Source organism: Lepidochelys kempii, chromosome 2, assembly GCF_965140265.1.
Source record: "Lepidochelys kempii isolate rLepKem1 chromosome 2, rLepKem1.hap2, whole genome shotgun sequence".
Lineage (NCBI taxonomy): Eukaryota > Metazoa > Chordata > Testudines > Cheloniidae > Lepidochelys > Lepidochelys kempii.
Genome location: NC_133257.1, coordinates 190,039,373 through 190,065,896, shown reverse-complemented (window position 1 = coordinate 190,065,896; position 26,524 = coordinate 190,039,373). Strand labels below are relative to the sequence as shown.

The window sequence follows — 26,524 nt, the reverse complement described above, 5'->3', positions numbered from 1 at the left end:
TCCTCATTTTACAGCAAGAAAAACTGAGGCACACAGCTGGTTAGTAATTTGCTCAAAGTCATACTGCAAGCCATTGACAGAACTAGGAATAGAACCAAGGATTCCTAACTCCCAGTTACTTGTTTTAACCACTGAACATATTCTGCTCTTTCGAATATGTAAAGAGTAGCAGGTTCCTACCAAAAGCAAATAAAGCACACAAATTAAACAACAAAAAAGAATATTATAAATGCCTTTCACAATAGTGTATCTGAAATTATAGTGAATCCATCAAGTTTAGATAAAATTAATGTTGCTTACTACCAACAACTTGAAGCACAACTTTACTTAGTAACATTGTTTCAGTTATTTCATATATTTTAATGATGGTAATTTCTCACTATCAAGTTTTAGTTGCAATCTGTCCTATAAAAATTACAAAAGTTAATTGGACATCATTTCTTACAGCAGTAGACTACTCCTCTGATTAATAAATGTAATATAAGCATCAAAAAGGGAGAAGGATATCAACTGAACAGAAAACTACTCCCTGTGTGGCCTTGGACAAGTCATCTACCAGCTCTAGGCCTCAGTTCCCTGATTATAAAATGAAGATAATTCCTCACAGAGGTGTAGTTAATTAGTTGTCAATCTACCATAAAGTACTTTGAACATGGAAACCACTGCAAAAATTGTGGAGACCACTAACATGGATTTAGTCTAATTGTGCAAGGAGCTCGCATTCCATGGTGATGAACACAATATAAACATCTAGATCAGGGCTTCTCAAACTTCATTACATCGAGACTTCCTTCTGACAACAAAAATTGCTACATGACCCCAGGTGGGGGGACCGAAGCCTGAGCCCACCTGAGCCCTGCCATCCTGGGCAGGGGGGCCAGAGCCAAAGCCAGAGCCCCACCACTCTGGGTAGGAAAGACAAAGCCAAATCCCAAGGGCTTCAGCCCCAGGCAGGGAGCCTGTACCCTGAGCGCGCCCCCCACCAGCACCACTACACACAGTCAGTGCTGAAGCCCTTGGGCTTTGGCCCCAGACAGTGCGGCTCGGACTTCAGCCCTGGCCCCAGGAAGGCTAATGCCAGCCCTTGGCAACCCCATTAAAACAGTGTCATGACCCACTTTGGTGTCCCAACCCACAGTTTGACAACTGTTGATCTAGATAGATGGCTATGTTAGATTGGATAAAGTGTTAACTACTACTATGTTTTCACAAGAGAATTGTACAACTCCATTTTTAAATGGCTGTTAACGGAAAGAAAAAGATCTAATAATAGGGGCCAGATTCTCACTGACCCTGAGGTCCCTTCACACTATCACAGTGATGTAAAGAAACTTAACTGTAAATAAGAATCTGGCCCTAAAACTGGTATGCTTTTTTAATGTGCAAAAAACAGTATAAACTCTTTAAACTAGTATCAAATTCACACATATTTTGCTGTGAGAAAAACAGTGTTTTTATTTTATCATGACATTTCATGTATGCTTCTACAAATAAAGAACACTTATTTTATCCTGCTGCTTTGGTTTTGTGTTTTTGCTTAATATGTGGTGCACAATATTAGTTTAAACAAACCTTGGGAGGGTCTAAGTTTCAGTTTTATTCGGCACTAACCAAAACGTGCTAATCTGTCCATATTGGGGCTGTTGATTAATTGCAGTTAACTCACGCAATTAACTCAAAAAATAATCGTGCTGTTAAACAATAGAATACAAACTGAAATTTATTAAGTATTTTTTATATTTTTCTACATTTTCAAATATATCTATTTCACTTATAACACAGAATACAAAGTGTACAGTGCTCACTTTATATTTTTATTACAAATATTTGCACTGTAAAAATGATAAACAAAAGAAATAGTATTTTTCAGTTCACCTCCTACAAGTACTGTAGTGCAATCTCTTTATCATGAAAGTGCAATTTACAAATGTATTTTTGTTACACTCAAAAACAAAACAATGTAAAACTTTAGCGCCTACAAGTCCACTCAGTCCTACTTCTTGTTCAGCCAATTTCTCAGACAAACAAGTTTGTTTACATTTGCAGAAGATAATGCTGCCTGCTTCTTGTTTACAGTGTCACCTGAAAGTGAGAACAGGCCTTTGCATGGCACTGTTGTAGTCGGCGTCACAAGATATTTGTGCCAGATGCTCTAAAGATTCATATGCCTCTTCATGCTTTGGCCATCGTTCCAGAGGGCATGCTTCCATGCTGATGACACTTGTTAAAAAAAATAATGTGTTAATTAAATTTGTGACTGAACTCCTTGGGGGATAATTGTATGTCTCCTGCTCTGTTTTACACACGTTCTGCCATATATTTCATGTTATAGCTGTCTCAGAAGATGACCCAGCACATGTTGTTCATTTTAAGAACACTTTCACTGCAAATTTGACAAAATGCAAAGAAGATACCAATGTGAAATTTCTAAAGATAGCTACAGCACTCAACCCAAAGTTTAAGAATCTGAAATACCTTCCAAAATCGGAGAGGGATGAGGTGTGCAGCATGCTTTCAGAAGTCTTAAAAGAACAACACTTTTATGCAGAAACTACAGAACACAAACCACCAAAAAAGAAAATCAACCTTCTGCTGTCTCAGATGATGAAAATGAATGGGCATCAGTCCGCACTGCTTTGGATCGTTATTGAGCAGAACCCGTCATCAGCATGGATGCATGTCCTCTGGAATGGTGGTTGAAGCATCAAGGGACATACGAATCTTTAGCACATCTAGCATGTAAATATCTTGAGACGCGGGCTACAACAGTGCCATGCAAACACCTGTTCTCACTTTCAGGTGACAGGTAAACAAGAAACAGGCAGCATTATCTTCTGCAAATGTAAACAAACTTGTTTGTCTGAGCAATTGGCTGAACAAGAAGTAGGACTGAGTGGACTTGTAGGCTCTAAAGTTTTACAATGTTTTATTTTTGAATGCAGGGGGGTTTTGTACATAATTCTACATTTTTAAGTTCAACTTTCATGATGAAGAGATTGCACTACAGTACTTGTATTAGGTGAACTGAAAAATACTATTTCTTGTTTTTTACAGTGAAAATATTTGTAATAAAAATAAATATAAAGTATGCACTGTACACTTTGTATTCTGTGTTGTAATTGAAATCAATATATTGGAAAATTTAGAAAAACATAAAAATATTTAAATAAATGGTATTCTATTAGTGTTTAATAGCACGATTAATCACGATTAATTTTTTAATTGCTTGACAGCCCTAGTCCAAATACGTTCCAAAATATTATAACCAAGGGACCTCAATGATTTCAAGTTTTCAAATTATTATAGGGCTAGTAATCTTTAGCTCTCTATTTTCTGAATTAACCATAATAATCATTTTACACTCTAGCACTAAGCTAAACAATGGCATGTGTAATTAAGTATTAAGTTTCTGAAGATAATCTGGCAATAACAAGTAGGATTTCTAAAAGATTTTTGTAAAGCATTGTCAGGTGCAGTCATATAGATTTTGTAAAAAGCTCTGACCTGTTAGAAATTAAATAAACCACTAATAATGTTTATAACCATCAGTAGATCTATATTGCTTTATGTTTGAAAAAACAGCAACTTGTGATTTATATATCAAATCTCCTGATTTTTAAGAATTTGTCTCTTGCTTTAGGAGACAGTGGGATTGGCAACATTGATTAATACCCTAGTTTCCTCATATGCCTCTGATTCAACTGAGCCTGTTAATTTTTGAAATCCAAGGATGACCTGGCAGAAAAAAGGCCTTGGGGATGGTGGAAGATGGAGGACTTTGCTAATGCCAGAGGGCCTGATTTGTGACTGCCTGACTCAGTATTGACAACTTCAGAGGCTCAAAAATCCAGTTTCAGCCTCCTCCTCTCCCCCCGCCCCCTACAAAAAAAAACCCCACCAGATTGGTTTCAACATCGTATGGTTTCTCTAACTAATCAACGTGGCTCCTCTGGCTTTGCATTGCTAACCTTTCCTCTGCCACTGGCCAGGCTTGGCAGCCCCTTATTCTTTTATACAAAAGCCACCCCATCGCTTGTCTTCCATGGTTGGAGCATTACGCAAAGCCCTAGCTATCGCCACACCCAGCACCGCCCTGGCTTCTGTGCTGGAGAGGGGACCGGCTGGCTTGGCGTTAGGAAAGTTACGCAGGTGGGAGGCAGTCGCGGTTCTGCTCCACACACCGCCTTTCCCCCTTTGCAAGGCAGGGCCAGGGATGCTAGAACAATGTGTATGGGGGTGGAGGTGCTGAGAGCTAATGAACCAAATTGTAAACCCTGCATATAATGGAAACCCAGGAAGTGAAGCAGCACTCCTTGTTGCAGCACTTATTTTTTTCTTATGTTTTATATTATATTTTGTACATATTTTATTTACATGATTTTTTAATCACAATTAATTTTTTTAATTTCTTGACAGCCCTAGTCCAAAGATGTTCCCAAATATTATAAACAAGGGACCTTAATGATTTCAAGTTTTCAAATTATTGTAGGGCTAGTAATCTTTAGCTCTCCATTTTCTAAGTTAACAATAATAATCATTTTACACTCTAGCTCTAAGCTAAACAACGGCATGTGTAATTAAGTATTCCTGACTCTCCCCTCTGTTATACCAGATTAAACTCAGCACCACAGAGTGCAGGATCAGAGCTTCCTAACTTCAGCAGGGCTATTTGCACAAGCATGGTGACCCAGTTCCAGCCCAATGTTTGTAATGTGTCATATAAGGGCACTTACTGCAATGAGACACTCTCCAGCGTGAGAGCAGAAAATACCAGACATACCAACTTTGCCAATTTATGGTATTGCCACCCTTCCTTCTGTGCTGCTGCTGGTAGCAGTGCTGCCTTCAGAGGTGGGCACCAGGTCAAGAGCCACCGCTCTCTGGCCGCCCAGCTCTGAAAGCAGTGCTGCTACCGGCAACAGTGCAGAAGGCATACCATGCCACCCTTTCTTCTGCGCTGCTACTGGTGCTGGCCTTGCCTTCAGAGCTGAACACTCAGACAGCAGCTGCCACTCTCCAGCCACTATGGGGCACCATGGTCAAGAGGCAAGGAGCGGTGTGAGGCTGTGGGAGGTCAGGGCAATGGGGCGTTGGGGCAGCAGACCCTGGGGGTGATGGGGATCCCAGGGAGGCAGCAGGGGGCAGCAGAGATGGGTGGGAAGCGCAGGGAGGCAGTTGCAGCCAGATGGGGAGCCCGGGGAGGTAGCGGGATCAGTGGGGAGCCTGCAGAGGTGAGGGGGCAAGGGTTATGGGGAGTGAATCACATCATAGTATCAGATATATCACAATTGTGCTTCATCTGATCTATGAGCTAGGGGAGCCCTAGGCCTCCAATTACCTTTGTGCTAAAAAACAAAGGGCTGATTTTCCATTGCCTTGTACTTAAAGCTGTCCTTTATACCTATGAAAAGTGGGTGTAAGATGTAACCAAACTGGTTTTTACATTCACTTAATTTTACATATGGCACAAAGCAGTGGAGAATCAGCCACATAATCTCCGGTTTCATTGTTCACAGAAGACCCCAACTGTTCAAGGGCCAACCCTGTCTTTGAGATCTTCCTGTTTAATCAAGGCTACCTTAAAGAGCTCAGTGAAGAGTGAATATACTTCCCTTACTTCTATATATGGGCAGTAGATGTTTATCTGACATATCTCAGGACGATATGATAGTTTCTGAAGATAATCTGGCAATAACAAGGAGGATTTCTAAAAGATTTTTGTAAAGTATTGTCAGGTGCAGTCATATAGTTTTTGTAAAGAGCTCTGACCTGTTAGAAATTAAGTAACCACTAATGAGGTTTATAACCATCAATAGACCTATATTGCTTTATGTTTGAAAAAACAGCAACTTGTGATTTATATACCAAATGTCCTGATCTTTAAGTTTGTCTCTTGCTTTAGGAGATGGTGGGATTGGCAACACAGATTAATACCCTCGTTTCCTCACATGACTCTGATTCAACTGTGCCTGTTAATTTTTGAAAACCAAGGACTACCTGGCAGAAGAAAAGCCTTGGGGAGGTGGAAGATGGAGGGCTTTGCTAATGTCGGAGGGCCCAATTCGTGACTGCCTGACTCAGTATTGACAACTTCAGGGGCCCAAAAATTCTGTTTCAGCCTCCTTTCCCCCACACCCCAAAAAAACCCCATGAGATTGGCTTCAACATTGTATGATTTCTCCTAATTAATCAATGTGTCTCCTCTGGCTTTGCATTGCCAACCTTTCCTCTGCCACCGGCCAGGCTCGGCAGCCCCTTGTTCTTCTAAATAAAAAACACCCTATCACTTGTCTCCCGCGGTCAGAGCATTACGCAAAGCCCTAGCTATCGCCACACCCAGCACCACCCTGGCTTCTGTGCTGGAGTGGGGACTGGCTGGCTTGGCGTTGGGAAAGTTACGCGGGTGTGAGGCAGTGGCGGTTCTGCTCCACGCACCTCCTTTCCCCCTTTGCAAGGCAGGGCCAGGGGTGCTAGAACAACGTATATGCGGGTGGAAGGGCTGAGAACTAGATAACCAAACTGTAAACCCAGCATATAATGGAAACCCCTTCAAGCCAGGGAGTGAAGCAGCACCCCTTGTTGCAGCACCCATCGGCGCCAACTTTCCCCAGCGCCGATGGGTGCTCGAGCCCCCTGGACCCGGCGCCACCTCTTCCCCCAGCACGCCGCGTTCTCCCCCCGCCCTCCCAGGCTTGCAGCGTGAAACAGCTGTTTCGCGGCGCAAGCACTGGGAGCGAGGAGGGAAAGCGGGCACGCAGCGCGCTCAGGGGAGGAGGTGGAGCGGAGGCGAGCTGGTGTGGGGAGCCGCCGGTGGGTGCAGAGCACCCACCAATTTTTCCCGTTGGTGCTCCAGCCCCAGAGCACCTACGGAGTCGGCACCGATGGCAGCACCCAATGGGCAGCGCCAGGCTCCAGTGGCTCAGCAGCGTCCCCTCCCGTGTGAAGCAAGCCGCCCAGGGGAGGCTCCTGGCAACTGAGGGCTGGCGTCATGGCCAGCCTCGTGTGGCTGCGCAGGGGCCAGGCCAGCGCCCCACAGGTAACGTCAATAGCGTTAAACAGGGTGGACCAGAGAGTCAGCGGACGACGTGAACAGCGGTTGCTGGGGAAGGGAGGCGCGCGCCCCCGTGCGGCCTGGGCGCTCAGAGCAACGCTCAGTGCAAAGCGCGCGAGAGACGGGCTAATGGGCGTGCGCAATGTGCCGGGGGCGGGGGAGTTCCGCGAGCAGCTCGCGGCTACGTCGCCCTTGGAAACCGCACAGGCAGTAACGTACCGCCCTAAAAATCCACGCAACGCAGAAAATAATCCGTTAGGCGGCCGCGCCCCCTTACTTCCGGTCACATGAACATAATCGTCCAATGAGATGGTAGTAAAGCGCCTGCCAGGTTTTGTTCGCCATGGCAACCGTCGCTGTATAATCAACCGTCGCCTCCCAGTACCTGTTAGAGTCGCCATGGTGAGTAACGAGGTTGCATCCCGGCCTACCTGGGGACGGTACCGGCTCTGGGACCTTGCTGAGCCCGCTACCCCAGTGGCCCTGTTCCCTCGCCCCAGCCCGCCGATTGGACTCAGCTCCCCGCATCCTTTCCGGGGTCAGCGCTCCTGGGGCCGTCAGGAGCCACCCGCCCAGCCCAGCCCCGCGCCGCCGAATAACGGCCGCGATGCTGAGACAAAGACGCGCCCCGACCCCAGGCGCTGAATCCCGCCCCCCCAAGTCCCCGGGCGGCGGCGGCTGGCCCAGAGCGGGGGCGGCTTAGTGGAGCGGCGCTGCTGCTGGGCCTCGCCCAGGGTCCTCGCCCATCGGGGTGGCTTTGCCCGAGCCGTCAGTCGTGGTGGTCGGCCAGGCGCTGCCACTGTAGGCGCCATTGCGGTGATTCCCAGCATGGCCAGCCCCAGGCGTAGACATCCGGAGACTGGCCTAGAGCCCAAGAGCAGTATTTGGAAAGCAGCCCGCGGCGTTAGCTCAGTATTTGCCTGGGAGGGAGCGGGTCCCCGTTTCAGGCTTTTCCCCACAACCACGAGGGTTGGAAACTTATTCTGCTTCCCTAAACAAAACTGAAGATTGTCAAATAAATCAACCTGGCTCTGGGAGCTGGGGCTTTGAGAACAACAACAACAAATGCTGCCAGACTTGCAAGAAACCAGTGTGAGTTGGTTTTATTAATGTTAGGAATCCAGTGCTGCTTTCTTGGCTGCTGTTAAACCCACTTCTAGTTTTGGATTCAAACCGAACCGTCCCCTGTCGTGTTGTTTTTAGCCGGGCATTACAGTTAGTGCATGAAAACAATAAACAAAGGCAGGGTGGCTTGGTTTAAATCGAGGTGATTTAACTCACCGAATGTAGAGCCTCCAGTTAAATCATCCATTGTAATCGACTTTTCAATTTGTACTTCAGTTGTTTTCTAAAAAAAGCGGTGCATTCTCATTTTTTGATACAACCATTAAAACATGTTGATTTACAACTAAATAGAACTTTTACACTAGATTTGGTACATCTTTGTACTACCTAGGAGGGTACACTAGAACTACATATATTTAAGGAATTACATAGCTTAATATTTTCAGATTCTAATTCAGTGTATGTTTTTCATACCTTAGAAAAAGGTGAATAATATATTGCTTATTTGCTAACTTTTTGATCATGACTTGTGTCAAGCTGAATTATGATAGTAACTGAAATTTAACACACAAAACAGCATATAAAATGTATTTTTATTAAACAAAACTAGTGCGTAATACTACATGTTGTATCATATTTATAAAGCTTGGCCTCCAAAAGTTAGATTTTTTTCCCTGATTATTTAATATAGAAAAGAAGCCTTGCTAGAGGCTGATGAATTCAGCATATTTATTTTTCATTTAAATGTTTTAAGAGATTATTATTAATTTAGGCCTTTAACATATTTTGTATTAAATTCAGATTTAATTTTAAACATGTTTATTTTTAAAAGAAAAACATTATAATTTAAGAAAATTTTAAAAACTGATTTAAATTTAAAAAGTCCATATTTTCCCCCCAAAATCATCCATTTCTGTCCACCCCAAAGAAAGATGAGCATTCCAATGCTATTTCATTGTCTAAGCTGATTTAGAAGTGCACAAAGTAAATAAAAAGTATAAACAATAGTGTAAAGTCAATCCTATTTGTAAAAAAATTTCAGATTTAATTAAGATGTTACATTTAACTTGCAGAGAGAAATTTAAATTCCTAACTTCCATTGAAATTAGAGGAAGTTAGAAACCTAAATACCTTTGTGGAGCTGGACCTAAACCTAACATAGAAGACTTATCTCATAGATATGTTAACCTTTACTGTGTCCCCTGATCCACAGGCGGAGCTGGGTCTAAATGATCACCACCAGAATGAAGTGATCAATTACATGCGCTTCGCTCGTTCCAAGCGTGGCCTCCGTCTCAAGACAGTGGATTCTTGCTTTCAGGATCTTAAGGACAGCAGGTACCATGAGGAGGGAAAAATAATAAAGCAAAAGCCCAAGGAGAGCAAGACTCTTCTGCCAGTCCTGAGGCATCTGTTAAATTATCTATCAAATATGTTTGACCTCATATGTATGTAAAACATCTAATTTGTATTCAATGTGTCTATATATCCCTGCCAAGGAAAAGATAAGAATGGCCACCATACTGGGCCAGACCAATGGTCCATCTAGCCCGGTATCCTGTTCTTCAAGAGTGGCCAATGCATTAGAGGGGGAATAATCAGAACAGGCAACTATTGACTGTCGTCCAGTCCCACCATTCTGTCAATCAGAGTTTAGGGACATCCAGAGCATGGGATTGCATCTCTGATGGAGGAACCTATCCTCCATGAATTTAGCTAATTCTTTTTTTTGACCCCAGTTATACTTTTGGCCGTCACAGCATGTCCTGAAAATGTGTTCCACAGGTTAATTGTGTTGTGTGAAGTAGTACTTCCTTTTGTTTGTTTTAAAACTGTTGCCTGTTAATTTCTTGGGTCTCAAATTATGTGACAGGGTAAATAACACTTCCTTATTCACTTTCTCCACACCATTCATTATCTTATAGACCACTATCATATATCCCCTTAGTCATCTATTTTCTAAGATGAACAGTCCCAGTCTTTTTTAATCTCTCTAAACTCTTCCATATCCCTAATAACTTGTGTTGCCCTTTTCTGTACCTTTTCCAATTCTAACATATCTTCTTTGAGATGGGGATGTTGTGCTGTCTGGACGGGCTCATGACCACGAGTGTCTACCTCAGACCAGTCAAGAACAGGGCAGACACCCCAAACTGGTGGTATGTTTTATAATTAGATTTCACCAACCCAGTTACAAATGTGAATTCCTGGATCACTATATCAGTCTTACCATAGAATCACAGACAGTCCCCTTATGCTCTCTCATTTATCTTGCCATCCAGGCAAGCTGAACTTAGTGATTAATGGTCACTTACACCAAAAATCACAAACTATTCAGGTTTCTTCCAGTCCCAAGAGACCAGTCGCTTACCCCAGATCAATTGGTACCCTAGATCTTGCACCAAAGATTGTGCCTGTAGCCAATTCTGTAATAAACTAACTAAAGGTTTATTAACTAGGAAAATGAAAAAAGAGCCATTTGCAGGTTAAACCAAGCAAGCATATAACACAAAGTAGTTGCAACTTAAATCCTAAGAGTGACAGAGTTGTAGTGATCTGTCAATTCAAGATGTCTTTCAGGGTAAACCCAGGGATAAACCTGAGGCGGGCTGTGTCCCCTTTTCCAGATCATTTATGACTCTATTGAACAGCATAGGTCCCAGTACAGATTGTTGGGGAACCCTACTCTGTCCACTGTGAAAATTGACCATTTTTTCCTACCTTGTCTCCTATCTTTTAACGTCTTATCTTATCTTGACTGCTTACTTTGCTTAAAAGCCTTTGGTGTGGGACTGTATCAAAAGCTTTCTGAAAGTCCAAATACATTATATCCAGTAGATCACAATTGTTTTTAAAAGTACGAAAAGGGAAAGGTTTCAATCTAAACAATCGCTACAAGAGTTTTTTTTCTAATTTTTAATTTTAATAGGAATGGATGTGTTAAACTGCTGTGAAACTGTAACCTTGAGTTACATATTACGGTTGGTAAATCAAAATTAGATTTAAGGCCCAAAACAAAATTTATAATTACAAAATTTTTATTTAATCAAAACTTTCAGAGAGAAGATTCAAGTAAAATATTAAATTGTTAATGACATTGTTATCTAGAATAATAGAAATGTAAGGTTGGAAGGGACCTCAAGGTCATCTAGTCCATCCCCCTGCCATGCTGAGGCAAGATTAAGGTTACCTTTGTAGACAATCCCTGACAGGTCTAACCTGATTCTAAAATCATCCAATGATGGGGATTCCACAACTTCCCTAGATAACCTGTTCCAGAGCTTAACTGTCCTTCTAGTTAAGGTTTTTCCTGATATCTAACCTGAATCTCCCTTGTTGCAAACTTCTTGTCCTACCCTCGGTAGACATGGAAAAAAAAATAGATCACCATCCTCTTCCTAACAACCTTTTACATATTTGAAAATGTTATCATGTCCCTCCTCAGCCTTCTTGTCTCGAGACAAATCCTGGTTTCAGAGTAGCAGCCATGTTAGTCTGTATTCGCAAAAAGAAAAGGAGTACTAGTGGCACCTTAGAGACTAACCAATTTATTTGAGCATAAGCTTTCGTGAGCTACAGCTCACTTCATCGAATGCATCCGATGAAGCTGTAGCTCACGAAAGCTTATGCTCAAATAAATTGGTTAGTCTCTAAGGTGCCACTAGTACTCCTTTTCTTTTAGACAAATCCTGCCCATCGTTTTCAACCTTTCCTCATAAGTCATGTTTTCTAAATTTCTTATCTTTTTTTTTTCTCCTGGGGACTCTTTCCAACATGTTCATTTGTTTCATAAAATGTGGTGCCCAAAACTAGACACCGTATTCCAACTGAGGCCTCATCAATGTGAACAGAGTAGAACAATTACCTCTTGAGTATTACATACAACACTACTGTTAATACATCCCAGAAAGACACTTACCTTTTTCTCAACAGCATCATACTGCAAACATTGACACAGCTTTTTTTAAAAGGTCCTTATGCTAGCTGCAAGCATTATCTGATCTAGTGAAGTTTTTTGGATTGGTGTAGCGTCGTCATTTGTATGATACATGTGACTTTTTTGTTAACTTTTCTGTTTAGGCTGGTGGAGGAGACTTTCACAGTAGATGAGGTGACAGAAATGCTGGATGGGTTGCAGACTGTGGTACACAGTGAAGTGGAATCAGAACTCATTAATACAGCATACACCAATGTGTTACTTCTACGCCAACTCTTTTCACAGGCTGAGAAGTGGTACCTTAAGCTACAGACTGATATCTCTGAGCTGGAAAATCGGTAACCTCATTTGAATTATATAGAAATAGAGAATAGTTTCACTGATACCTTTTTAAAGTGACTAAATACTATTATGACAGGTTTCAGAGTAGCAGCCGTGTTAGTCTATATTCGCAAAAGGAAAAGGAGTACTAGTGGCACCTTAGAGACTAACCAATTTATTTGAGCATAAGCTTTCGTGAGCTACAGCTCACTTCATCGGATGCATCACGAAAACTTAAGCTCAAATAAATTGGATAGTCTCTAAAGTGCCGCTAGTACTCCTTTTTCTTTTTGTAAATACTATTATGTTCACCTCTTACACCACTAAAATAATTTTCTAAGATTATTATACCAATGACAATTTAGTTTCAGATGCAGTTTTTCAATTAAAAGATTACAAATGATGATTTTAACTTCTTCATGAAGTGATTTGCCCATGTAAATAATAATCTTGCTTGCCTAGAATTTCATTATTTAGAATTTTATTTTTATTTGTATATAGGGTGTACTTATGTTGCCTTTTTTGTACTGACCCAGGGGTCTGATCCTGTGTGCCTTGGAAGTCTTACTTGAATAAGAAGCACAGCAGCAGACTTATAAATTGTGTTTAACAAGATTATTTGTCTAATTATTATTAATGTTTCTCTTCATTTTTCTCTCCAAGAGAATTGTTAGAGCAAGTTGCTGAATTTGAAAAGGCAGAATTTACATCTTCAAACAAGAAGGTAGAGATTTGTTACTCTGAAATACTATAATCAAATGCCCTATGAAACCACTACATTTGTTAAAGATGTTTACTATAGACTCTTTCCTTGTGCTTAAGAATAAGGGTATTTATGCTAGAAATAACCTTTAAAGATTTTCAAAAATAGCAGCCTAATGTTAAGTTCCAAAATCTATATATAGTCACTTAGTGTATGCGCAACGTGCCTCAAATGGCAACTTGAACACTGGTCCATGACCCTCTATATAGTCACCAAAGTAAATGGCCTGACTTTCTAAAAGTGCTTTTTCATTAACTGCTTTGGAACATGTAAGGTATTGTTTTGTTTTTTTCGGGAGGCAGTTTGTTTTTTAAATCTTGACCATATTTATAAGTTGCAAGGTAGAAAGGACTATCTTATTATTACAGAGAAAGTAAGGTTTCTCTGATGTGACACGTATTGGATCTTGTTTGCCAAATTTATACCCAGTTAACATACACAGTATTTGAAAATTTAAATAGATTAGTGAACAGAAATTATTTTAAAGGGTGTAAATATTTATGACAATTATAAATTCTGTACTCCTTTAAAGACATAGGCATTCATTCTTTCTTTGAGTGTTTTCTAACTTATATGACTTGTGATAATTGCAGCATCAGGAGCTGTATATACAGTATTAAGATCCTGCCTCCCATCTCAGTTTTAAAACTAGTTAAATAAAACTTCAGTTCTAAGGATGCCAATTGTAAAATAAATGTATTGTCATATTTTAGTTTCAGAAATCTCTTCTCTTTATTCTGTCTTTTAGACTTTGAAAAAGAGTCTAGTTGAAAAAATGTGTACCCTGCAGATATTTTAAAAATTGAAAACAAGTATTATATAAGATTTGTTAGTCTTAATGAAAGAGCCCAAGCCTGAACAAATAATAAATGAATTCAGAATAAACAATCATTGGTTGCATTTCACCAGACAGCAGAAAGGATAGAGTTGGAGAAATTATTTTAGCTACTAAAAAAATGCTAGAAAGAAAACATCTCATTTTAATTTTTTGTATCTTTGTCATTACTTTAGCCCAGTTCAGAGCTCATTAAGCCTAAACTTGCTCCATTAAATGAAGGTGGGTCAGAGCTGCTAAACAAGGTAAGAGTTTGTTCCCTTGACATATTTGGGATTGATTAGCATTTAATTTATTCAGCTGAATTTAGGTGCTACCCAGTAATCAGGGTTTGCAGAATACATTAGACGCCTACTCTGAAACCTACAAAACTTCAGTCACTTTAATAAATGAAACACTTTTGAAGATTCATTTTAATTATGTGCTTGTGGCATTTAATGTATTGCAAATTTAAAACTTATTTTGCATGCATTTTAGAAAAAACAATTACTGTTACAGTTTCTCTATTTAATGAATAGGATTAGTGGGAGATGATTTGCTGATCTTTCATAAGACTGGACTTCCTTCTGAGAAGTAGATTGAAACACAAGTAATGCAGCCCATCGTTGGAGTGAATGGGATATTGGAGATTTTCAAAGTCAAATTCTATTTCTTTTATATTGTTTGTTTTTTCATTTTTTATTTTTGTAGTAGTTTAAATTTAAATTCTAATTGAAGCACAGTTTAAAAGGAAAAAAATTAGACCTTGCCTTTCAACTTTACAAATTTCCAATTTCCCATTTGTTACAGATTTTCAAATTATTGTAAAGCAAATTCTAATTTTTTTTAATGGTGATTCATTCAGCAATAGTTTAGACTACTAAATAACCCGAAAACTTAATATAAAGAAATAGAACTAGCCTTACCAGAACTTAGTGATGCATGGACTCTCATGAGATTTTCTTTTTTTAGTGATGAGCTGTATTTTCTTTCTCCGTCACCAAGAGATCAAGTGAAGATGGAGACTCCTTTATGTGTTTAATTTTTATATTTAAAGTGAATTTTAACATTTAACAAATTTACTTTTGTTTATAACTGAATATAATTAGAACATCCAGCACCACATATTAGAATATTACACTGCAGTTTTTTATCCAAATAGGATTTTTATTTTTTTGCAAAGGTGGTTCAAAGCTGAAATGTAAATTTACTGTGACCAATAAAACTTTGTCACATTTTGTGACACAAAACATAGGAAGCAGCAGACAGACTCAGCAGGAACAGCACCTAAGTGAAAGGTAACTGTTGTTGCAAAGCAAACTTTTTCTGCAGCGTGGTGCCGGTAGTTTTTCTGGAATCACTTTGCAGGGAAGAGGTTTTCAGGATTGTTTGAGGAGAATAGTTTGTTCTACAGATATTGTGTTTAAGTAAAAGTCAAACTAGGTAGGGAAAACTATTTGTGGTGCTGTGCCAATAATTCCTAAATATTTGAAAGACAGAATACCAAGGTTAACATGGTGAATATAACTATACAAGTGAACTTGAAAGCTGTTTTAGGCCTCAATCATGCAAACACTTAGGCACGTGAGTAACTTTAAGCAGGAGAGTAATTGTTAATTTTAAATGAAATTACTCGTATTTAAAGTGAAGCATGAAAGGGATTATATGACAGGGCTGCAAACCTGATGACCCAGGAGGTCCCTTCCAGTCCTATATCCATAGACATAAATAACAGTAGGATCACAGCCTTAATATTTAAACTATTTCATTCCCCAACTGTTGATGTAATACAGTGGCTCTCAACCTTTGGAGACCTACTGTACCCCTTTCAGAAGTCTGATTTGTGTTATGTACCCCAGGTTTCACCTTACTTAAAAACTACTTGATTACAACATCAGACATAAAAATACAAGAGTGTTACAGCACACTATTAGTGAAAAATTGCTTACTTTCTCATTTTTATCATATAATCAAATAAATTGGAATATAAATATTGTACTTACATTTTAGTGTATATAGAGCAGTATAAACAAGTAATTGTCTGTATGAAATTTTTGTTTGTACTGACTTCACTAGTGCTTTCTATGTAGCCTGTTGTAAAACTAGGCAAATACCTAGATGAATTGATGTACCCCCTGGAAGATCTCTGCATACCCCCAGGATTACGCATACCCCTGGTTGAGAACCACTGACATAATATATATGAAAACTGAACAAATACATTCCAAAATAAACATTTGAAGATCACTCCTACATGACTAAAAGAGGATTTTTGAGAGGGCTTGCCTATCTGTCACGTTTTTAAACAGTTTTCAGAGTAGCAGCCAGGTTAGTCTGTATCTCCAAAAAGAAAAGGAGTACTTGTGGCACCTTAGAGACTAACAAATTTATTTGAGCATAAGCTTTCATGAGCTACAGCTCACTTCATCGGATGCATCTCAAATATGCTCAAATAAATTTGTTAGTCTCTAAGGTGCCACAAGTACTCCTTTTCTTTTTGTGTTAAACAGTGAACACGAATAAATTGTTTCCTGTCCTGTTGATTGGAAAGCATTTTGACAAATACCACGAATAGGATCTATATCTCTAAAATGCAATTTTACTTTTGTTTCAGTTAATATTATTCCTTATCCTATGTAGTTTGATCCTGCAAGGTACTGAATGCTCTGACTCTGATCCAGTAAATAACTTATGCATATGCTTAACTTTAGCATGTGAATAGTCCTATAGACTACAGTGCAATTGCTCATATACTTAGGTAAGAACATGGTTAAGGTCTCTGCTCTGTTGGGGTCTGGATACCCAAGACCGTGCAGGATCAAGCCCATAAAGAGAAACCAATGACCACAGTGGGCTGGTCATCCTTTTAAGCATTGACATAGTAGCTAGCTTTTCTAAACTAGAAAATATATTTACTTACCTGAAATAATTGAAAATAACTGCAAGTCTATCAGATTCAGTCATGCAAGAGTGTTCATGGTAAAACTAAATTTTTATTTACCAAAAGGAAATTACAAGACTTCAAGAAGAAAATGAAAAACTGAAGACCAGACTCAAGACAATAGAAACACAGGTACACTCACTATGAACCTGGATAGTAAATATATGTACATTTTGAAAAACCTAAATAGAAAGAACATAATTGTAATTCTCTCATTTCCAGTAAAAGATGCTGCTTTAAGCTTTGTCTTTCCAATTTATTGCAGGCTACAAGTGCATTGGATGAAAAATCAAAACTAGAGAAATCACTGAAGGATTTACAGATGATTCAGGGAGATCAAAAGGTTGGCTGTTTTCTCCATTGAACTAGCATTACCAAGTCATGTAGAACTAATTAGACCTGACAGGTGCAGTTGGCTTTGTGGGACACACAAAGGTCCTATTCAGGGTTGCCATGGTCCCACTAACATTTAGGGCTCTGATCCTTTAAGAAAAATATTTCATGCTTATGTGTGACCTAACCCGTGGTAGGAAATTATCATAAGAACCATTCCAAAGTTTGTTTGTTTGTATGCTAAAGATCAAAAGGAGTTTAATATTAATAGGTATATCTTTTGTTATGTTTTTTTCTTATTTTTGTGTTTTCCTCTTTTGTTAGTAAAGAGATGTCATCTAGTTTCCTTTCTGATTCAGCAATAAAATGTTCATTCTGTCTTGGTCAATATTATTGTATATTCTCCTTATGTGTATGCATAGCTCTTTTTGGAAAGTATACCAGCATATATTGTTAAAAACATGCACAAATAGGATCAGAGCCTATACCAATGGAGTCAATGGGATTTTGCCATTGACTTACTTGAGTATAGGATCAAATCCACAGACCTCTAAATTGCAAATATACCTTAAACACTTCATCAGAAATAGTTCTTCCTACATTTACCTGTCAACACTTGAATTGAGGGTCTCCGATTTCTCCTGTAAAAGTTGTTGATCCAAATATGATTAAGCATTGCAGGAAAAACATAGAAATGGAAAAACCTAAACTGCGGACAGATTAAAAATATTTTTAATAAACTGTTAGGTATTCACATTATTAAGAAAATAAATGTATAGGCCAAAAAAAAATTAAAATTAAAAAGGTGAATCAAACAGATTTTTTCAAAGTATTTCAGTTCAACTTGTAACAAATGAGTTGAAATGTTTTAGTCCTATTTAGCTTTTTTCTGCCTTTTATGAAAGTAAAGTTAAAAAACTGACATTTCTAAGACCGCAATATTGCTAACTTTGAAGTGAGTTTTTCAATTCCCTGTCTTAAAAAAAATTGTATATCCTCTTAATTTCCATATTTTTAATCCAAGTTTCTTTTTATTTTGCTTTCTAAATGGTTTATGGTATGTACTCCATTTTCTTAATGCGTTATAGTGCCCCTTAGTGATTTTTAGGATCTGTAATTTTTCATACAATAATATTATTCAATGGTAGTTTGATTTAAAGGTCACAGCAAATACTTTCCTTATCTGACTTAAGTTTTGTAACTGTAATTATTACGCTGGTAGTTCTAAAGGCCTGGAGACCAGTCTTATCTGCTGCCTGTCTGTGTAGGCATCAGCTGGCCTAACTTTCAGACATGTTGAGTACCTGCAGTTCACATGAAGCCAGTTGTTTTCCCCCACCTTGCCACTCACTTCTCCTTCAGCTCTTAAATTTCCTTTTCATGGGCATATATATGTGATTGAATCTAGCTAGTTGATTTTTGCAGTGAAATATTTACACAGGTTGAAATCTTTTTCAGCCAATCTCCTAGATCCTCCATGCTTACCCTTTTTAAAATAGTCTTCAAAGATTTTGATTTCCTTCTTAAAGGAATTGTGACCCTACATGGGATTATTTTGGTTAATAGAACTTCTAAAATAGATGTTGTCCCCATGAGGAAAGGTGAAGAATTAATGTACTCCACATTCATCCCTGAAAATATTAGGTGGCTGGAGTCTGCTTTTTAAGTGTAGCTGCTGTCACTGTGCCTTTTAATAAAATGAATGTCAGTAAAATGATATAATCCTAATCATGCTTTAATGGCCCAGGTTAACATGGGCTTAAAATACTCGCATCGTGTCTAACTACTTTCATCAAAACTACAGCAGATCATGTCTGTCACAGAGACCCAGTCATTAGTGAGTTCAAAATCGGAAGGCATGTGGATTGCTGAGGAACAAACTGTGCCTAGAGACACATGCAATTTCCTAACTGTGTAGCATCTTTCAACACAGCATCAATCCCAAAACATTTGAAGATAAAGTAAACGTTGTTTCTCGGTGAATATCGTATTGACTGAATTCCTGCTCTTAGCTCCCTAGCATGAAACAGGCCTGAACTTCCTTCTTAGATTTTGGTTCCTTTGAGGCCCTGATAGTTCAGATCTTTTCTGAGTCCTGATACAAATGCATTGAGACTTCATTCTTTTGTTTCAACACAATGTTATTTTCAAGAGTCTAGTCGTCAGATACCTCTCTTATAAATGAGAGGTTTTTAATATACCTGGACATGGCAGTTAACTGAACACACATATGGCCCAGGGCTGGTGCTCGAAGGCGTGTGTGTTGCTGCTTTTCACCGGATGACTGTTGCTATTAAGGTATGCTTTCCTGGTAATTATGGAGATAGTCTGCTTGTATCTCATCTCCAAACAGTGTGGCTTCAGCTCCTGTTGCTGGTGTGTTCACCCCCACACCCACACACACCCCCCATCTTCCTCTACACCTCTCATAACATGTCAGTGGCTTTAAAAGCTACAGTATAGCCATGTATGTTCTCATTATATTCTCTAAACTTCTTTATACGCTTCATACAGTGTGTAATTTGTATCCTAAGTGATAACTGACAGGAGATAATGAAATATAATTCCCACAGAGAAATGAAGCAGTTTCTAAGAATTTGAAATCTTGACTTGGCAGAAAAGAAGCCTTTCCATTTCTCCCTAAAATGTATTTATTGACACTTTTTGAAGGCTAAACATGTATTCTTTTACTGCTTTGTGATCTATGGGAGGGGGGTTAAAGCACTGCGGTTTGCCATATAAAGACCTTCTGTGATCATTTTCAACAAATAATTTAAAATGCACTCTTTCATTTAGGATTTTGCAAAAAAAATTCATTTTAATATTTCTTTTGAAGACTAACGTAACTCAGGATATAAGTGAACTGGAAGATACAGTGTCTGCTCTGAGGTGCCAGTTTGAGAAGACTCTGAATGACAGTACTGCAAACCAAAAGTTCTTGGAAGAGAACTTGGTGATGACAAAGCATGACCTACTCAAGGTTCAGGACCAGTTATCTACAGCTGAAAAGGTTAGCTTCTTATTGCAGTGTATAGATAAGCTCTTTGTTCACTTTTTTTGACTATCTACTAATGTAACAAAGATTCTGTCTATTGTATGCAGATTACTAGGGATACATCACACCATCTTTTGGTTTATTTATTTATTTATTTTTAATATTCTTCCCTTGTTGGAGTGAAGAGAGTCTATTTCATAGATATGGAACACAGTCCACTGGTTGCTGCCAATCAGACGGACACTTAAATACAGCTTCTGCAGCCATTTCAGAATGATTGTGAACAGTGACCGCAGATCTTTAGAATGAAGTTTTGTTTTTGTTGTACCTCTGTGAAAAGTTGGTAGCATCAGATTCCCACCACAAGAAAGTGGTGATTGCCTTGTGGAAGCTGGCTACTTTGGATGGTTAGTAATCAGCGAAGACACCAGTTTTGTATTGGAAAGTCCACAGTAAGTGTTGTAATGGTGGAAGATTGCAGAATTTGCCCTTGAATATATTTTCTAATTCACAGACTGCAGCTGAAAATGACACACTGCACTGTTGGGGGGTGGGGTGGGGAAGAGGGATTAACTTCTTCAATTTGGTCCCCTACATCTTGAAAGTGATGTGAACATCTGGTTTGATAATTACCATTGACAACTTCCCCTGCAACACTCTAAAAATGTAGGCATAAATGCATATTTGAACTAATGACGTGATTTTCTTCTCTGTAGAACCAGTAGAGGGAACACTAGTCAACAGATCATTTCTAGACCTATGCTGATATACAAGTATAGCTGTGAGGAAATGGCATGTTAATTTTGCATGAAACAAGGGTAATCTTAGATTCATTCTAAACAGAAAACATAGTTTTTGTTGAAGTCCTCTGTCTGAAATGTGATTGGCAACTATCTACAACAAAAAGCGAAGTTGGGAAATGCCACTGACTGAACACATTTTGTTTCTGACAGTCTCAAGGCTGTCAGCCTCATTCTTCAGTTTCGCACAAATTTTTAGATGACCTCTTTCCCCCCGCCGCCCCCCGTCATTGGGGTTATATGACAACGTGTAGGGTTAATTTAGTGATTTAAGGATTAGTTTTGAAATATCTAAGCACTGGTTTAAATCCTGATAGAAGGCATAAGAGCCTAGTTTACCCTTAGGTAGATAAGTGGATTGTCATGCTAACTATGTAGAGGTCACATGAGAACAAAGATCCTGACTACACTGTATGACACTATATCTCTCATGAAGAACAGTTTGTCTTATTGTGTCACTGACCAAAACTTCCCCATTCCCTATGTAGCCTGCTTTTGCATGGATAGGTTGCTATTTTGGACCCAGTAGCTAGCTGTATTTCATTGATCTGGTGTGTCTCTAGTTTGTGAAATACTTGTGAATCTTGCAAAAGGAAAGATGCTATTCAAATGTAAATTATTTTATACCTTCATTTGAATCCACCCTGTTCTATGTCATATTCTGTTACTTTAAAGCTATCTTAAAAACTGAAAGAAGAAATCCAGTTTGTCATATGCAAATGAAGGGAAAGACTTGTTTGGGCTTGCATGTTTCTAATGGTAACAGTAGACACTAACATGTATACGTATGCATATTTTTTTAAGTCTCTTTGAAGTCTCTAACTAATTCTATTGAAGGAAGTATGTTCCTTATCTCCTAAGAACAACTTTTAATGCAAGGAGGAGTGTAATTGGGAAAGTTTGCACTAGGTAATTAAGAATTCTTGTTTGTTTTCTTCAGATATGATAGATGGCACCTTAGTATTACTGGAACAAATGTGAGCTACTCAGCAGAACAGGTGTTTATCAGTGTGAGAAGAAAATAAAATCACACTTAGGTCATTAAAAAAACCAAAAATATATTGACCTACAAAAATATCTTATGCTATTTATATTTTGACATACAAAATAAATGCTTGTTTAGAGACACAAACACCACTTTACAGGTTGCAGCATACATCATAAAGATGTATGGCTGTCAGCTAAAATCTGTGTTTGTGGTATCTATACATGTTGTTACTTGTAGACTTCTGATCCATCACACAATGAGGCTTTAAAAATGTCACTGCTTGTAAATCACATTTATAGGTCTTTCCAAAACAACTGGAATGCTTTGAATCACAGGGCATCAAATTATGACATTTACTTGACTGAAGGCTTGCAAGTAGATTGCAGAGAAGTGACTGGATATTCTGTAGTATTCTAGGTTAGCCAGTGTTTGATTTGGTCATGAGTATAGTTGAACTGTGAGTTAGAAGTGTACAGTCTGCATTTGCAGTTTGTTCATATGCCTGTAACTTTGTTGATATTATTAAAATGCCCAGATCAGTATCTGGTAAAGTTTTTGGGCGTTTTCTTTTTTTTTTTTTTTAAATCTGTTTTAATAAGGTTGTTCAGCACCATGGTACCTGTGCAGAGCCCCACTGTAGTAGGCGTTATCTAAACAAAAGCCAAATGATTTTAGTACAAGTTTTGTTACATAACAATCAGCATCGCCAAAAGTTCCATAAGTGTTTCATTAATACCTACTGAGTATTGATCAAAAGTAGGTAATAACAGCAGCAAGTATTTTGGACAGGGAAAAGCTAGACTGAACACTGGAATGAAGCCTAAGGAGAGAAACAGTTGAATGGTTCTTTTAAAAAATAAACTGTTTTAGATTTTTTTTTTTTTTTAATTGTAATGCATTGATGATCCTGTTGAGCAGGAGTTGGAGAAGAAGTTCCAGCAAACAGCTGCCTTCCGCAACATGAAAGAGATTCTCACCAAGAAGAATGAGCAGATAAAGGATCTACGGAGAAGACTTTCAAGGTAAGTGGTGCTCTTCCACCTGTTATCTCAAGAAGTCTGTTCCACCTCCACATTGTTTCCATAAATGTAAAACAGATTCTCTTAAAACCAGTTTAACTTCTCTTTGGAACAAATTCAGTAGGGCTGTCATCAAACTTTGGATATGCCAACCTTGACCATTTTTCTTCAAAATATCAATGATTTTTTAAAACATTAAAATTTAAATTGGCATCTTTACAGTAACCATCATGCTGCACATACTCATTGTTAGGAAACAATTTTCATGGGATTATGACAGTCAAAACATGCCCACAAGATCCATGCACAGAGGTGCAGAAGAGGGTGGCAGTTGCTTCTTTTGCACCACCATTCTTTCCTGTTCCTAATGCCAAGGTGGGGTAGGGGTGACTTTTTTTTTTTTTTTTTTTTTTTTTTTTTTGCTTTCATGGCTTGGGTAGGTACCTAGACTCCCAGCCATCTCAAGTTACAGGTGGGGAGCTGAGGCACAGAGAGGTGAAGTGACTTGCCCAAAATCACACAGGAAGTCTGTGGCAGAGCAGGGACTTAAACCCAGGTTTTCCATATTCTAGGCTAGTGACCTAATCACTCAGGCCTTCCTTAATGTGGAACTATCCCATTATACCATCCATTCAGGGGAAGAGGGACACCCACTGTAGGGCCAGTGGGTGGCCCCATATTGAGTGGGTGTAGGAAAGAAGAGGTGGGGAAAGACCATTGGGACCCCAAAATTTCTGTAGAAGCAGAAAGCCTAAGTCTGGCTTCCTGTGGCTCTTGAGATTGGTGGGTGGCCACCAGGGCTGATTCCACTGGTTGCAGGGCTGGTAAAGTGGCCAAATGAGTTTGTGTTTAAAAGGAGAATTTTTTTAAAATGAAAAATAGTTGGTTGCATCCTTCTAAATTGTGCAGTGTAAATTGCCATGAAAATGTCACAGATATGAGTAATTGGAATTGGTTGAAGTGGTTTTTCTCTTTGAGGACTGAATATCTATCTGGTATATTACACACTCTAGCTTTAACTTCTTTCTTCTTAGATACGAACCAGATGATTAAAATGTGAAGAGCATTTGGTCTGTCAAGAAGCTGCCACACAAAGAGAACAGATTGTTGTGTTACTTTAAGGGATTTGTTGAAATACTTTAAGAGATTTGTTTTGAATGGTTTATTTTCTGCTTCTGCCAACACTTAAAAATAACCTTTTGTTGATAGAAAACTGAAATTCCTACTTTATTTACTTAAGAACTGAAAGATGAGAACAAAGTTTATAGAGTGTCATAGTTTCTGTACTTGTCTTTTTAATAGTTAACCTTGTTCATTCCCTGGGAAATAGCAAACACCAAATTAAGAGTTATTTACAAAGAAAGGAGTTTATTTTTGTTAAAATAAAATATATATACTTCTTCTTCTCTACATAGCTTTGAGATGCAATTTACATACCTAAGATGTGACTCTTTTTTCTTTCTTTTCTTTTCTTGCTGCGGGCATAACTTTCACATAAAAACACCCATAAGCTAACTTCATAAGGTTAAGCTTCCTACTGGATGCCTGATTTCCTCTGTGCAAGTTATTTGCTGAATATAGGGTGTGCATTAGATAAAGGGGGACAAATATGCAATATTTGGGAATCAAGGAATGTGTAGTCAACTTAACGGTGACATTACTAGAAAAAGATGTACATTGGACATCTGTTGTTATCAAACCGTGTAGTACAGATTTAAAGGAAAAGAAATACTTGCTGACTTCTGCAATATATCACAGATCTAAATTGCTCAGTAGGAATACAAACCAAAAAGTATATTTTTCCCCCCACGGGCTCGCGTAAAGACTTTAACTTGAACACTAGAATCTTGATTCTTTCAAAGTATTAAAATTAAACCAGCAGGATGGAGAGAGGCTGAGGAAGCTGGTAACAGAGCAACTTTCTGGTGGGGAAATAACTTTTAGGAGGTTTTGGTTTTTTTCCCCTACTTTCTTTTGCACCCTCAGCTACCCAGTTCTTGCACTCAAACTGTTCTGTATTTATCTGCCAACCTATTTTAATACATTTTACTTGTTTGTGTCTCTGGTCATGTATATATGTTGCATACAACTCTAAATAAAACCATTTATGTTTTCCAACATCAAACTCTGGATTTTGGAGTGTGGCTTCTTTACAAGTACCATCATATTTGCTTTTTCTTGGGGACAAGGCAGTGGAAATTTTTTTTGTAGTGATGTTCCTCAAGGAAGAGAGTTATGCTTTTAATCCCTCTGGACTGTATGATTCCTGTCTTTTTATTTTGAGGTAGAAGTCCTCATTAAGTGGCCTAGCCCACCTAGACTAGGCCCTATGTTCTGTAGCTACATACTACTACCCTAGTGCAATATTAGTAAATTTGTAATAGTATAGTGAGATTGTATGTGCAGCATTAAGTTAAACTAATGGAAGCTGTTGCTTTAGAGTATCCTCAAATGTTAACATGACTAGTTAAATCCAGTTATTGTTAGTCCTCATCTTTTCATTATTTTGCACACTATCAGTTTATTGAGGGCAGCATTGCTCTTTATTAAAAATAGCAACTCTAACCTTTACTTTGTAAGGGATAAAATTCTTTACATAGAGATAATGAAGAAATTTCCTTCCGGCATGTGTTCTTGTAACTAGGTGTTTTGCTCAAATCCTGCCTAAAAATACTACTGTCAGTCTTGCATCATTTTCATACAGTTCATTTACTCTTTAGTCAAACCATAAAGTCCCTTGGACAAATTGTGTCCCAGGAACACTGATTTGCGGGGGAGGGGGTTGTAGCTGTAATTTAGGAAAGATTTGGCCAAGAGTCTCTGTTCTAAGGTGAATGATTTTTCATTGGTTGGAATACAGTACAGTGATGTATTTGGGGTTGAGGAGGTCATGTTCAGGACTTTTTTTTTTTATATACTTCAATGTGAATTAACCAACTAAAACTTAAATGTTATTTCAAACTGAATTCTTCTAAATCCTCCTTACAGAAGAAGAATGCTAACAGTGAGGTACAGCATGTTGTATAGGGGAAGAAATACATATATAAAGCCAGATGCTGTTCTCAAAGCTTAATTTGGCCTTATTTATACATTCAAGAAAATATCAAAAGCTTCCATTTCCAACTTAGAGCCACTGGTTTAGTGTGTTGATATCCCCACAGATCTATGGTCTATTCATTTAGGGCCCAGTTCTTGGAACCCTTACTCATGTTGAGTAGTCCCATTGAAATCAGTGGAACTGCTAGTGTGGGTAAATGCTCTGTTTCACAACTGGGTCCTAAAACCCAGTGATAGGGTTAGGAGTGTTAGGCTGGGAGAGGGAAAGCAAGAGGTCTCAAATTGTTATTCATGCCAACATTTACTCTTTGATAAATCAGGGATATTGACTCAGACAACTAGAATTGGTAATCATTGATATCCCTACACTCTTAGACCCCAATTTGACAAAGCAGTTAAGCATGTGCTTACATACCACAGAAGTCAGTTGGTCATGGACA

The 26,524-nt window shown here is 38.7% G+C and overlaps 1 protein-coding gene across 5 annotated transcripts; it reads left to right on the top strand.

Annotated features, from left to right (window-relative positions):
• The first annotated feature begins 6,828 nt into the window (after nucleotides 1–6,828).
• LZTFL1 (leucine zipper transcription factor like 1) lies at nucleotides 6,829–25,152 on the top strand. 5 transcript variants are annotated; one of them, XM_073333161.1, is made up of 10 exons: nucleotides 6,829–7,036; nucleotides 9,330–9,454; nucleotides 12,197–12,391; nucleotides 13,038–13,098; nucleotides 14,149–14,217; nucleotides 16,959–17,024; nucleotides 17,158–17,235; nucleotides 20,062–20,235; nucleotides 22,927–23,030; nucleotides 24,062–25,152. In XM_073333161.1, the coding sequence occupies exons 1-10, from the start codon at nucleotides 6,989–6,991 to the stop codon at nucleotides 24,078–24,080; spliced, it is 939 nt and encodes a 312-aa protein (XP_073189262.1). In that variant the 5' UTR covers nucleotides 6,829–6,988; the 3' UTR covers nucleotides 24,081–25,152. The 5 variants fall into 5 exon arrangements, with proteins under 5 accessions (XP_073189262.1, XP_073189261.1, XP_073189260.1 ...); XM_073333160.1 differs by lacking the exon at nucleotides 6,829–7,036 and adding an exon at nucleotides 7,348–7,453 and having other exon boundaries at nucleotides 20,077–20,235; XM_073333159.1 differs by lacking the exon at nucleotides 6,829–7,036 and adding an exon at nucleotides 7,349–7,453.
• The last annotated feature ends 1,372 nt before the right edge of the window (nucleotides 25,153–26,524 follow it).

Bases quoted from the DNA above. Each gene is read 5' to 3' on its own strand.
- LZTFL1 (XM_073333159.1), top strand. From the start codon at position 7,361: ATGGTAGTAAAGCGCCTGCCAGGTTTTGTTCGCCATGGCAACCGTCGC. The intron at 7,454-9,329 runs GTGAGTAACGAG...CCTGATCCACAG, and splicing joins TACCTGTTAGAGTCGCCATG to GCGGAGCTGGGTCTAAATGA. The intron at 13,099-14,148 runs GTAGAGATTTGT...TCATTACTTTAG, and splicing joins TTACATCTTCAAACAAGAAG to CCCAGTTCAGAGCTCATTAA.